This window comes from Tupaia chinensis, unplaced genomic scaffold (assembly GCF_000334495.1).
Source record: "Tupaia chinensis unplaced genomic scaffold, TupChi_1.0 Scaffold000146_1, whole genome shotgun sequence".
Taxonomy (NCBI): domain Eukaryota; kingdom Metazoa; phylum Chordata; class Mammalia; order Scandentia; family Tupaiidae; genus Tupaia; species Tupaia belangeri.
In genome coordinates, this window is record NW_006159616.1 from 11,518,839 (window position 1) to 11,532,163 (window position 13,325).

At 51.2% G+C, this 13,325-nt stretch overlaps 1 protein-coding gene across 4 annotated transcripts in view; it reads right to left on the bottom strand.

Annotated features, from left to right (window-relative positions):
- Positions 1-2,864: 2,864 nt before the first annotated feature.
- MFN2 (mitofusin 2) overlaps positions 2,865-13,325 on the bottom strand; it is a 40,314-nt gene continuing 29,853 nt past the window's right edge. For all 4 annotated transcript variants that reach the window (XM_006145305.3, XM_014586568.2, XM_014586567.2 and 1 more), the window contains 3 exons: positions 9,720-9,916; positions 8,300-8,434; positions 2,865-4,899 (listed from right to left, as the gene is read on the bottom strand). In XM_006145305.3, coding sequence (XP_006145367.1) covers positions 4,830-4,899; positions 8,300-8,434; positions 9,720-9,916 — 402 coding nt within the window. In that variant the 3' untranslated portion in view covers positions 2,865-4,829. The remainder of the gene's footprint in view (positions 4,900-8,299; positions 8,435-9,719; positions 9,917-13,325) is intronic.

The window sequence follows — 13,325 nt, forward strand, 5'->3', positions numbered from 1 at the left end:
AAAAAAAAAGATATCCAGAACCTGACCACCTCTCACCAGGTCCACAACTACCCCTGTCCAAGGCTGTTCTGTTCTCAAGTCAGAGACTCTCAGACAAGGAAAACCATGGCCCTGATGGCCTAAGAGTTTTGGAGAGCGAAAACCATGCTCTTGAGGACAGAGGACACCTAACTGACTTCTGCGGGAAGGTCCCTGCTCAGGCAATCCTGTACTAACCGGACAATCTCCCAGATCAGGCTGCCAGGGCTGTCTAACTAGTACTTGGAAGAGTGGTACATTCCTGGCTACATACTTTTTGTGATTAAATGGGGACTTTGTTAGCGGCAGGCTGAAATTCGCAGCCTCCCAAATTCCCCAGAACTTCCAGAGGGCAGGAGAAACAGTTTAAGAAACCACAGGAATGAGCCTGCCCTTGCCTGGGAATAAATAAATAACCAGTGGGTCAACAGGTGGCATGGTGGCTAAAGGTGCTGGACTCTTACATGGCCAACCACAACTCAAGTCCCAGACCTGGCAGCTTGCTTTCTCACTTTCCCTCTTTCTCTCTCATCAAATTTTAAAATAATAATAAATTAAATAATCCTTCTCAAAGAGAAATAAAAACAAAAATTAATCAGTGTTTGAGTGCAACAACAAGGTGTAGAGCCCCCCCTCTTCAACCTATGGGTCATCATCCAGGACCAGTGGGGGAAAAATTCAGGGGATCGTATATGGCTTCTTAATAATGACAGAAATTACTTGGTATTGCAGGACAAGGTAGTGATTAAATTTAGTTTTGCTTACACACACATGAAAAATCTTCAGAATGATCATAGACAATGTATACTTTGGGTCCAGCAAGTGTCATGGAGGTTAAGGCAGCTGATCCCACACATGCCCGACAGCATGGTTCAAGTCCTGGACCTGACAGCTTGTAAAAAACACCAGATGCATGTGTGTGCCTGCCCCAAATCCCAAGAGAATGGAGATGGGACTGCAGCACAGCCCTCCGGATGATTTCTTTTTCCTTCTCCCTGACTCTGTCTGGCAAACGCATGTACCCCATAGCACTTTTTTTAAAAAAAAGAAAATGTGTATTATGAAAAAACTGCATGGATTTCAAATTTTTGTGTACCAAAATAAACTCACACATATTATATCTTCTCATTAAATTTTGCAAGTATGTGTGTCCCGGATCACAATATATAATTATGGGTTAAGGCAAAATCAAGTTTAAAAGTCACTGGGCTTTGAGAAATAAATACTTGGGCTCACACCTAAGCTCTGTCATCCCCATTTTGCTCCCCCACCCCTCGGCTGCTGGGATTTCAGCTGGTCCTGACTTCTCTGAGCCTGTTTTCGCAATGGAGTTAAAAATGCTAAGTACTGAGAACATAGCCCACTTAAAAGTCCCTGGTACTATGTCTACCATAAGCGGTCCCCAATAGCATTTGTCTCCCAGTGCAGAGGCTCGATGAATGTGTGGGCTGTTACCAGGACGAGGTTCATCCCTACGACAGTTTTACTGGGATCCAATCCGTGCAAGGTGCTGGCCCAGATGTTCGGTAGGTATCAGCCAACAAAACAAAAACCTCAGCCTTGCAGAACGTATGTCCCAGCACAAGTTAGATGGTGACTGTTAGAAAACATGTTGCAGGGCAAGGGGACTCCAGAGAGCCAGGGGTGGGAAAGGGGAGGGGACTTAAAAAGGGGTGGTCTGGGAGACCTCACCGGACAGACACACAGGGGTAAAGGAGCTAGTTAGCTGTGGCCATATCAGGAAGGACAGGCAGAGGGTAGCCAAGGAGAGGGGCAGAGGCCCTAAGGAGAGCGTGTGCTTAGTAGCTTCAAGGAACAGCAAAGAGCCCAAGTGGCTAGAGAGCAGGGGGAGCAGGGCAGTGGAGAGGCAGTGTGGGGCTGGATCCCAGTGGGTCCCTGCAAGGACCTGGGCCTCCGCTCTGGGTGAGGCAGGGAGCCACAGCAGCATTTTGAGTAGAGGAGTAGGAAGCTGAGTTATGTATGAGAAGGTTTGCCTTGAAATAGAAATAAGAGGCCAAGGGTGGGCGGAGGGGACAGGCGGGAGGCAGGAATCTGGGTCAGCCTAGGGTGGTTATAATAGGAATGGGGGAAGTAGGCAGGGCTTAGACAGATTTCGAGGACAGAGACAGCTTAGATAGAGCACACGTACCGGTGAACTCGAAAATACAGCCGAGCGGGGGCCAGAGAGTAGCCACGTTTCTGACTGGGGAATTTGGATGAGGTTGCCGTCAGCAGAGCTCTGAAAATGGACAGACGAGCAGGGTAGGGGGTGGTGGTGCCAATCAGGGGGACAGCATGTGGAGGGGCAGGAAAACTGGTCAGTCATGCCTTTATCTGCTCCAGGGCCCTTGGGGAAAAAAAGAAAGGTCACAACCAAATTCTCAGAAGACAAAGTAGGGTGGACCAGTCTGAGTCATTTACTGATTATGAACAATGGTTTGAAGTTATAGAGAAATCTGTCAAGAAATCACTCTAGATTTCCTGGTCCTTACAGATCAGTTACGCCATTTGTTCTTTTGAGAGTGTCAGATTCCTTGTCAGACTGAGGAAGAACCCATGGGCAGATTAGAGTGGGAACTTCCCCCAAACCAAGTTAAAGTCACTTCAGACTATAGTCGGGATCAGACAGCACAGTGGTAAAATGCTACCCTCCCTCTATAAGGGAAGGTTCTCAGTTCAAGTCCAGGACTGGCTGGGAGTGTAGCCCTGTGTGGGACCCTGTGTGGAGTACCATGCTCTCTCAAGTACACCTGCGTACTCACTCATGGAAAAAATAAAATACAACCTTGAGGACTTGGCTCTATCAAAGAAAAGTACACGACCCCAGTGAAATGACGAGGCAGAGATCCCCAGAGGTTTCCAACTAGGTTTTATTTTAGTTTCCAATATTATCACCAGTAATACGGGAGTGATTCAGGCAAATATGTCACCTTAAATACATCTGAGAGGAAACCCACTGTGTCAAGCAGGTCTTGCACACCAGCAAATGAACATGGAAACAGAGAACAAAGTTAGCAGCATCAAATTAAAGTGCTTTCTGCCACACTTCTTTCAGAAAGGGTCTCTCCCTTGGTGGTATATATTTAATTTATAAGAAGTCTAAAATTTCATTCATTCCCCAGGGGCTACATTGAGAAAATTTATGTTTATTCAAAATTTTTTTCCAAAAAGAGCACAGAATTCATTGGAGTTGTGTGACAGTGGCTTCCTGACACCTGGGAGGCAATGCCCATCCACCCAGGCCTGCCAAGGTGCTCAGGGTGTCCCCTTCTGCACGTCAGCCTTGGCGGAGGCCATCACTGTGTCCTACACGATGGGCAGACCGAGGGACTGTAGGATACGCAGGTATATAAAGAGGAAGTCTCCTGTGTGGCCACCCACTAGCACTCAGAGGCCATCAACTCACTTCCACGAAGACTGACAGGTTCAAAACCAGGCAGAACAAAACTCCGTCTCCGTGCTGAGCCCCAGCCCTGTGGGCTCCTTTCTGAGAGAGGTGGTGCTGGCTTCTGGGAAGCTCTCTGACCTGCACTGCAAGGCTCTTACACCAGTGCTGCTGTTCCCAGACAGTTAGCACCCTGGTGACAGGAACTGCCCCCACTTCAACCACTAACAATTCCAAAACTCAACAACAGGAAACATTTCTTAGAGTGAACATGAGGCCAAAGTGTGTCTGCTGGAGGCCCTGGCCAGGGAGGGAGGGAGGACAGTGCTGGTTCCCATATGCTCAGCCAACTGCAGAGTCACTGTCACAGGAAGCAGCCCAGAGGACTGGGGGCAGCTTAGGGCAAGGCGGGGCTGGGGGGATGGGATATGTCTTTCCAGAGGTCTCTAGTGAATGAAATCAAGCCAGTGGGGTGGGGGCTCTGCGGCCCAGGAGCCCCTCACAGATCAAGGTCAAACACAGGACCATGTTCTATGCCAACTCCACCCTCTTTGGCCATCCTAAGCTGTGCCCACTTCCCTCCTATTGCCAAGGTCCCCACTTCCGCCATCCTTCCCTCTACTACATCCTCTAGCCTCTTGGACCGGACATCTCTCACCAATAATAATGCAGGACTCCACAGGTCCACGACTGAAACGAGCAAGGGACACAAGGACAAGAAGGGAGGAAGGTCCCTCCTGGTCATGGTGATGCTCACCTGCTCCAATAGCACCACACAAACCCAACAGATCCGCCACACCCCTCTCCTCTGAGCTACTCACTACTCCAGCCACCTTGGCAGCATCTTCCCTCTGCCTGTGCACAGGCCTGCCTCAGGCTACAGCCCGAGCCATACTGCACTCGCCAGCAGTCATGTCTGAAAGGCTCTGCAAGAGCACGAAGCATTAAAGCTGAAGGACCAAACGGACACGAACCCCCAGTCCTTCCACAATAGATCCAGCCTTTCTGGAACTGTTTCCAGTGCCTCTGGGAAGAAAAATCCAGACAGCCCTGCCAAAGCCTTGCTGTAGGCATGCTGGAGTAGAACAGGCAGGTGTGCAGGCCAGAGGAAGGTGGAGTGTCTGCCTGATACTCCTGAGGGCCTCAATCAGTCGTTCGGCAATGCTGGTGTCCCAAGACTTTGTCAACTGAACCCAATGAAGCAAAGAGCCTCAACTTAACTCCCTGGTACCATGCAGTCCTTAGTCATTGCTAAAAGCCACCTTGAGGGTCTGAGCCAGATCTTCCTGCAATAGCAGGTGAAGGAGGGGATAAATAACTAGCACTGAAGGGCTCAAAACGGCATGAGACAGTGGGCGTTCACTCTTGCGGCGCTGACACTGGCAGCACGGCCCCTCCTCCATGCAGCTCTGCTCCGGACTGCCCACTATCTGCTAGGCTGCAAGTACTGGTGTGTGAACATGTTCAGTTCACTGTCCAGCCAGCCAGCTTTATTCCTGCAAAAAAATGGCTTTTTTGTAATAACAGCTGATAACAAGGCATCGTTAGCAACACCTGCCAAGCAGCACTCTAAGGACACTTGAGACACATTCTCATGTAATACTCCAATAAACCTGTATATCCCCATTTTATAGCCGAGGAAAAGGAGGCCCAGAGAAGTCCAATAACTTGCCAAGGCCACGAGGTTAATAAGCGAGAGAGCTAAGACTAGGGTTCTTTTTTTTTTTTTTGTAGAGGTTTTTGCTATAGGGCGCGTGTGCTCACCAGACAGACAGAGAGAGATATAGAGACAGAAAGCGAGAAATCACCCCCCAGGGGGGATGGCCACGCCGCAATCCCTTCTCCTCCATTCTCCTCTCGGGATCTTGGGCATGCACGCACACATGCCTGGCGTGAGTTTTAAGCCACCGGGTCCGGGACTCGAACCACGGTCGACTACGTGGGAATCCAGCGACATAGCCATTATACTAACTGCTGGTCACAGACTAGGGCTCTTCTGACTCTCCAGCTCTGTGCCTGTTTCTCCCAAGACCATGGGCAGGCCAGAAACTGCAGGGAAGTCTGTCTTCCTGCTCGTCAAGCGGGGCCCTGGAGTGCTGATACAGGGACCTCTGTAGGTTTGGCCCTGCCCCTGAGACTGACAAGTAGCAGTAGACACCCCCACCCCCACCCCAGGAGCTCCCGAGGAAACAGCTGCCCAGGGTGGTGGATGGGGTGGGGCACATCTGCAGAGTCAAGAGAAGGGAAAGTCCACTGATCTGCTGAGGGGGCGGGAGCTGATAGCCTTTGATGCATCTCCTCTTTGGTTCTGCCACCCTGCAGGTCCCTGACGTCAGGGGCGGGGGCAGGAAGTACAAGGTCCCCAAGTACTGATGTTATCGTGAACTGAACATGTCTTGGACTTTTGCAGAGCACTTTAATGTTCATCTCTGTGGCTATGTCATGAAATTTTATTCCCTTTTTACGGTGAAAACAATGAGGCGTACAAGCATGCATGGATGGACTAGAACGTAGAGGTTTTTGCTATAGGGCGCGTGTGCTCACCAGACAGACAGAGAGAGATATAGAGACAGAAAGCGAGAAATCACCCCCCAGGGGGGATGGCCACGCCGCAATCCCTTCTCCTCCATTCTCCTCTCGGGATCTTGGGCATGCACGCACACATGCCTGGCGTGAGTTTTAAGCCACCGGGTCCGGGACTCGAACCACGGTCGACTACGTGGGAATCCAGCGACATAGCCATTATACTAACTGCTGGTCACAGACTAGGGCTCTTCTGACTCTCCAGCTCTGTGCCTGTTTCTCCCAAGACCATGGGCAGGCCAGAAACTGCAGGGAAGTCTGTCTTCCTGCTCGTCAAGCGGGGCCCTGGAGTGCTGATACAGGGACCTCTGTAGGTTTGGCCCTGCCCCTGAGACTGACAAGTAGCAGTAGACACCCCCACCCCCACCCCAGGAGCTCCCGAGGAAACAGCTGCCCAGGGTGGTGGATGGGGTGGGGCACATCTGCAGAGTCAAGAGAAGGGAAAGTCCACTGATCTGCTGAGGGGGCGGGAGCTGATAGCCTTTGATGCATCTCCTCTTTGGTTCTGCCACCCTGCAGGTCCCTGACGTCAGGGGCGGGGGCAGGAAGTACAAGGTCCCCAAGTACTGATGTTATCGTGAACTGAACATGTCTTGGACTTTTGCAGAGCACTTTAATGTTCATCTCTGTGGCTATGTCATGAAATTTTATTCCCTTTTTACGGTGAAAACAATGAGGCGTACAAGCATGCATGGATGGACTAGAACCCAGTGTTCCTGACTGCTCAGATTGATGCTCTTTCTAGCAAAGCATTACTGGAAGCTCTGCATTTCGACAGAGACCCTATGAGACCTGGTTCCAGTCCTGGCTATGTAACTAGCTTCCCTGCAGGTAAACATGGTGCTATGCCCACTTCATGGGCTCAAAAAGAAACCAGGAGCCGAATGGTGGTGCAGCAGTTAAATCCAACTCTCTGCAAAGCTGACCCACATCAGAAGATCCCAGGTTCAGGTCCAGAGAATGCCCTGAGTACACCAGGCATGTGTGTGACCAGGATCCACGATGCTGACGCTAGGCGTGGACTGAGGTGTTAAGACTCTGTTAGGGCCTGCTCCATGGCACAGCAGTAACATGCAGCCCAAGAGAGGCTGGATCCCACTTGGTGACTGTGGTTTCAATAGCTAGCCCGATCAAGAACTCACTGGGGGGACCAGAAGTTAGCATAATGGCTATGTCACTGAACTCCCATGTAGCTGACTAGGGTTCAAGTCCTGGACCCGGTGGCTTAAACTCACGCCGGGCGCGTGTGCATGCGTGCCCAAGATCCCGAGAAGAGAATGGAAGAGAAGGGATTGCGGCGTGGCTATCCCCCCTGGGAGGTGATTTCTCGCTTTCTACCTCTGTCTCTCTCTGTCTTTCTGGCAAGCACACGCAAGCAAAAACCTCTCAAAAAAAAAAAAAAGAACACACTGGGTAGGTATGCCTGTGTGCCCCCAAATCCCAACAAGGCAGAAATGGTGGACACAGGATTGTGGCAGACAAGCAAATGTGCCCTCTGGTGATTAAAAAGAGAGAGAGGGGCCAGTAGATGGTATAGCAGTTACATTGCTGGACTCCCACATGGCCGACCACAGTTCGAGTCCCGAACCCAGTGGCTTGAAAATCACGCTGGGGGAATGTGTGCATGTGCCCGAGATCCCAGGAGGAGAATGAAGAAGGGATTGCAATGTGGCCATCCTCCCAGAGGGGTGAGTTCCCAGCTTCCCTCTCACTGTCTCTGTCTCTCCAAGGAGCTCACGTACTCTAAGATAAAAATCTCTTTAAAAAATTAAATTAGAACAAAAAGAAAGAGGAAAAACTAAGCTATGTGTGTGCAGTGGGTCTCACACAGCACAAAAAGCATGAATGCAGAGAATGCAGAGGCCACTGGGGCCAAGCACGCCTGGACTCTGCTCCTCGCCTAGTCATTTACTGTGGGATTCCAGACAAGTTACTTGACCTCTGTAGACACCAAACATCACATTTCTAAAATGGTGCTGAGGATACAACTCTCAAGAGTCCTAAAGACATAGCGGGACAGCCCAGGCAAAGTGCCTGAGGGACAGAAGGGACAGCAGAGGGGCCTGTGAGGTGTGCTCACGTGTGCTACCTGGGCAGTCACCATGCCCAACTGCAAGTGCCTTGAGGCAGCGGCCCTGCCTCCTGATGAGCCTCCTGCGGGCACCACCTGACACTTGGCAAGTGCTGGGAAACAGCAACATGCCAGTGAGCTAAGTCCCCACCAGAAGTCTGTGTCCACATCCAAGACACAAGACAAGCCACTGAGCCCCAGCATGCTGGAGCCCCTGGCCACAGTCACCCGGGCAGCCTCACCTGAGCAGTTTGGCTTTACTCTGAAGTGAATCAAGAACCTCAATTTTCTTGTTCATGGCGGCAATTTCCTGCTCCAGATTCTCCCTGGTTACATCAACTTGCTGGCAGAGATGAGCAAAGGTCCCAGACAGTTCCCTGCAACCGGGGGAAAAGGCAGGATCGACAGGGCACACAGGCTGTTTGCACAGGGCGCCATCGGTGCTCAATTCGCCCTGAGCATCCTGCTGGCACTCTGTCCTGCACCAGTCCTGGCTTGGCAGAACCTTTCCTACTTGCTGCTGAAACACCCCAACACACTCAGTATCAGCAGTCGGGGAAGCCGTAACTCGGCAGCGTACCCCAGGGCTTGGCCACGATAGACGAGGGCTCAGATGCTGGCTCTGCTGCTCACTGGCCGAGGCGGGGGTGGGGGGGAAATAACTGTTCCTCAGGCCTAGCCTCATTTTGTTTTTGTTTTTTATTTTGTTATAATGTACATGCACTTAGAGGAGAAAGGGAAAGTGTGAAAGCACTCCCCAGGGCAGACGGCCAAGTTGCAAACCATTCTCCATTCTCCTCTGTGGGTGTCTGGCATGCACACACACACCTGGTGTGATTTTCAAGCCTCTGGGACTCAAACCACACAGTCAGTCATGTGGGATCCAGTCACCTTAATCTTCATGGCATCTGCTGGCCCATCAGTTTCCTCATTTTGAAAAAAGAGATGTAGGGTTAGCTCGTGGCATGGTGGTTACCACATGGCCAATCGTATGGTTCAAGTCCCAGACCTGGTGGTTTGAAAAACATGCTGGGTGAATGTGTGTGCAAACCTAAAATCCCAAACGAGGGACCGATGGAGGAGAAGGGATTGTGGAATGACCACCCTCCGTGGGGTGCTTTCCCACTTCCTCTAGCTCACTCTCTCTCTCTGGTGAGTACATGTGCCCTCTGGCAAATTAAGAAAAAAGAAAAAGAAAAAAAAAAAAGCCAGGGAAACAACATCTACCTAAGGGAGTTAAGGAGTAAATGAAAAACTAGGGGCAGGAGGCCTAGTGAAGGGCCTGCTGCACAGCATGAAATGATAGGAGGCTAGCAGCACACCCAGAGCGTGCCACAGCCCTGACCTGGCCTAGGAGGGGCAGAAACAACAGCTGTGGTCTAGAATGTCAGAGCTGCGTCCACGACCACATCCCTCAAGGCAACCTTCTAAAACTTCCATTAGGACTGTCCCTCATCTTCCCAGTTCTTGCTCTTCTGGGGAACCAGAGACCTGGTCCCAGGCTTGGACAAAGTACCCCTAAGAGACCCCCTGCCCTGCAGAACTGAGCCCTCAAGGTTCACGATACCAGGGAGCCAGTGGCTTCTAGGCCAGGGTGGAAGAGGCCAGGGCTGCCCCCCAACTGGAGGAACGTCCTCACCCAGGGCTGATGGGGTCACTCACTGCTGGACTTGGTGGCTGCAGTTGGAGCCGGTGTAGCTGATGATGAGCTGCAGCTTCTCACTAGCATACTCCACAAACTGGCGCTTGAAGGCCCTCTCCTTGGCCTTAGTGGTCCAGGTGAGACGCTCGTAGACATAAAGGAGGCCATAGAGCCCAAAGGAGAGGGCGATTAGCCGCCAGCCCACCGCCTTCCACACCTGCAGAGACACGTGGTCACCTGGGGCCGAGCCTCTGTGAGCCCACCCCTACCACACGTCCTCTTGGGACTGTCACTACCAAAATTGTTCCACAAGCCCCAGGCAAGGAGCCTTTCTGTGAATGCCTATTCAGAGCCCATCTTTCAATGTCTCCTTTGCTCCCTGAGGCCAGATGGGTAGGCACATGAACAGTTTAAAGCGAGGGCAACTTGGTGCTGGCCACGTGACATGAGTTATGCAAAGTGAGGGTTAGGACCAGAGCCCAGATCTGGGGATGCAGACTTCTCAGATAAATGCCGGCATGTCCTCGAGCAGTGTCCCCTCTGAATACTGACGAGCAGAATTCCACACAGCAGACAGCCTCTCTCGGTCTGGCACGCAGCAGTTCAGTTCAAGGCACTGTGGTGGTTGTCAAAGAGCGCGGCCACCCTTGCACGGCCGCTATCCTGGCAGCATGACCTCAGCCAAGTGTCTTGCACCTGTGTCCTCACTGTGGACATCATACTCACTTTACCCAAATGAGTCTATGAATCGGTATAGGCCACAAGCCACTTTGTGAACGAACCACACTGCCTTGAACCAAACTACTACACAACGACCCCCTACAATACTGTGATGTATATACTTGGCTGTCCTCCTGTTTCTTGGCATACAACTCCTAAAATCCTTGAACTCTTCAAAGTGGTAAATTTCATTTTGTATGTTAATGAGATGACTGGTGACCGGCAGTCCTTAGGGTGGGGGCTGGTCTTCAGAAAGTCCAAGGTAGGATTAGCGATTAGCATGGAGGCCAGCAGATGCAATGGTGGTTAGGGTGCTTGACCCTCACATGGCCAAGTGTGGTTCGAGTCCCGGACCTAGTGGCTTGCTTTCTTTCCCACTTTCTCTGTCTCTGGTGAGCACATGTGCCCTACAGCAGATTAAAAAATAATAATAACATATAAAGTTAAATAAATAATTCTTAAAGATAAAAAAGGGGGGATTGGGACGTTCAGCCCCATTTCCCCCTACCTCTGGGGCAAAGAAGAGGGCAGAAGGTTAAGTGCATTACCAATGGCCAATGACTTATTAATCAATCCCTCCTAGGTAAATGAGGCCTCCGTAAACACCTGAAAGGACAGGGAGCTTCCTGACAACTGTCGAGGTTCCTGGAGGATGACATGCCTGGAGAAGGCTCGGATGCACATGTCCCTTCCCACATGCCCTGTTCCTATGTGTCTCTTCGTTTGTATCCTTTGTAGTGACATGCCTGGAGAAGGCACGGATGCGCATGTCCCTTCCCACATGCCCTGTCCTATGTGTCTCTTCGTTTGTATCCTTTGTAATAAACTGGAAGACATGTTTCCTTGAGTTCCATGAGCTGCTCTGGCTAAAATTTTTTTGTTCTTTCCCCTGTAGGGCCTGTAGTGAGGCATTGCACCTGGGGTCTAAAGAGTTGGGTGTAAAAGGAGGACCAGCAGAATGGTTACATCGCTGGACTTCATGTAGTCGACTGCAGTTCGAGTCTCAGACCCGGCAGCTTAAAACTCACACCAGGGAACCAGCAGTTAGTGTAATGGCTATGTCGCTGGACTCCCACATAGTCAACCATGGTTCGAGTCCCAGACCCGGTGCCTTAAACTCACGCCGGGCACATGTGAGTGTGTGCTCAAGATCCCAAAGGAATGGAGAAGGGATTGTGGCGTGGCCATCCCCCTGGGGGGGTGATTTCTCGCTTTCTGTCTCTGTCTCTCTCTGTCTGTTTGGCGCGTGCACACGCCCTATAGCAAAAGCCTCTCAAAAAAAAAAAAAAAAAAAAAAAAAAAAAACCTCACACCAGGCATGTGTGCATGCGTGCCCAAGATCCCTAGAGGACAACAGAGGAGAAGGGGTTGCAGCCTGGCCACCCCCCCTGGGGGTGATTTCTCGCTGAATGGAGAAGGGACTGCGGTGTGGCCATCCTCCCCCAAGAAGGGGGGATTTCTCGCTTTGTGTCTCTGTCAGCCTCTCCAGCAAGCACACTCCTATAGCAAAAACTCTTAAAAAATTACTTATTCAATTATTATTTTTTAAAATTTGATATAGGACACACTCACTCACCAGAGAGCAAGAGAGAAGAGAAAGGGAGAAAGCAAGCCACCAGGTCCAGGACTCAAACCACAGTCAGTCATGTGGAGTCCAGTGCCTTAACCACCACACCATCTGCTGGCCCTGACAAAATATTTAAAATTTTGCCAGTGGGCATGTACACTGACCAGGGAGACAGAGGGAGAGGGAGAAAGCACCCTCCCAATGGGATGTGGTCACACCAAAATCCCTTCTCTTCCATCTCTATCCTTTCAGGATTTGGGACACACACACACACATGCACCTGGTGGGCTTTGCAAAGCCACCAGGGCCAGATTTGGATAGCTGGCTGTGTGGGACCACTAGGCTATGGGTCTGGCCTTTGCTCTAGTAAATTACTCAAAGCCATGGAGGGGGTTCCTGGGATCCTGGATATATATAGTTAGTTGTGAGAAACAGAGGCACAACCACCTGGGGCTTGCCACTGGCATCAGATATGGGGGGCAGCCTTGCATGACACAGCCCACAGCATCTGACCCTATCTCCAGGTGGACAGGGTCAGAATTAAATTGGAAGGATGCCCAGCAGGTGTCTGCTCAGAACTGAATACTAGCTTGGTGTGGAGCAGAGTACTCCCACATCGCTGGTCACAGAAGCCTTTGATGTTGATTGCTGAGTGAGCAGACAGGGAAAACTGGGCTGGTGTACTCCTGTCCTCTCAGAGCGACAGGCTGCAGAGGACTTCCTACCCAGGGTCAGTGTCAGCAAGTCACTGGACAGTAACCTCTGCCAAGTCACCATCTGTGAGAAGAACCAGAGCCTATGCCACCTGCAGCCTAGAAGGGGGCTTGGATCTGTCCCGCCTGGTCCTATAAGCTGGGGTGCAGTTCCTGGCGGTTTTCCTTACAGTTACACCCCACTGCCACTCCACCACTCAAAGGTCAACAACAAGGGAGCGAACTTGCCCACAGTACCGAGAAAACCCTAGGCATAAATGACTCCAACTGCAGTGCATCTGTCAGGACACAGGGAGTACCCCATTATCAGGAAGGCAGCCTGCTATGCGAGGCTTTGGGGTATGAAAGAAAGGGTGACAAAACCCAGAAATGGGGAATTGGCTTGGCCCTTGCGAGTTTTGTTCTCGGTTTCCTCACTTCCAAAATGAGAAGCTCCTCCACGGGACCAGCAGTTAGCGTAATGGCTATGTCGCTGGACTCCCACGTAGGCAATCACGGTTTGAGTCCTGAACCCGGTGGCTTAAACTCACGCCGGGCACGTGTGCGTGCGTGCCCAAGATCCTGAGAGGAGAATGGAGGAGAAGGGATTGCAGCATGGCCATCCCCCCTGGGGGGTGATTTCTCGC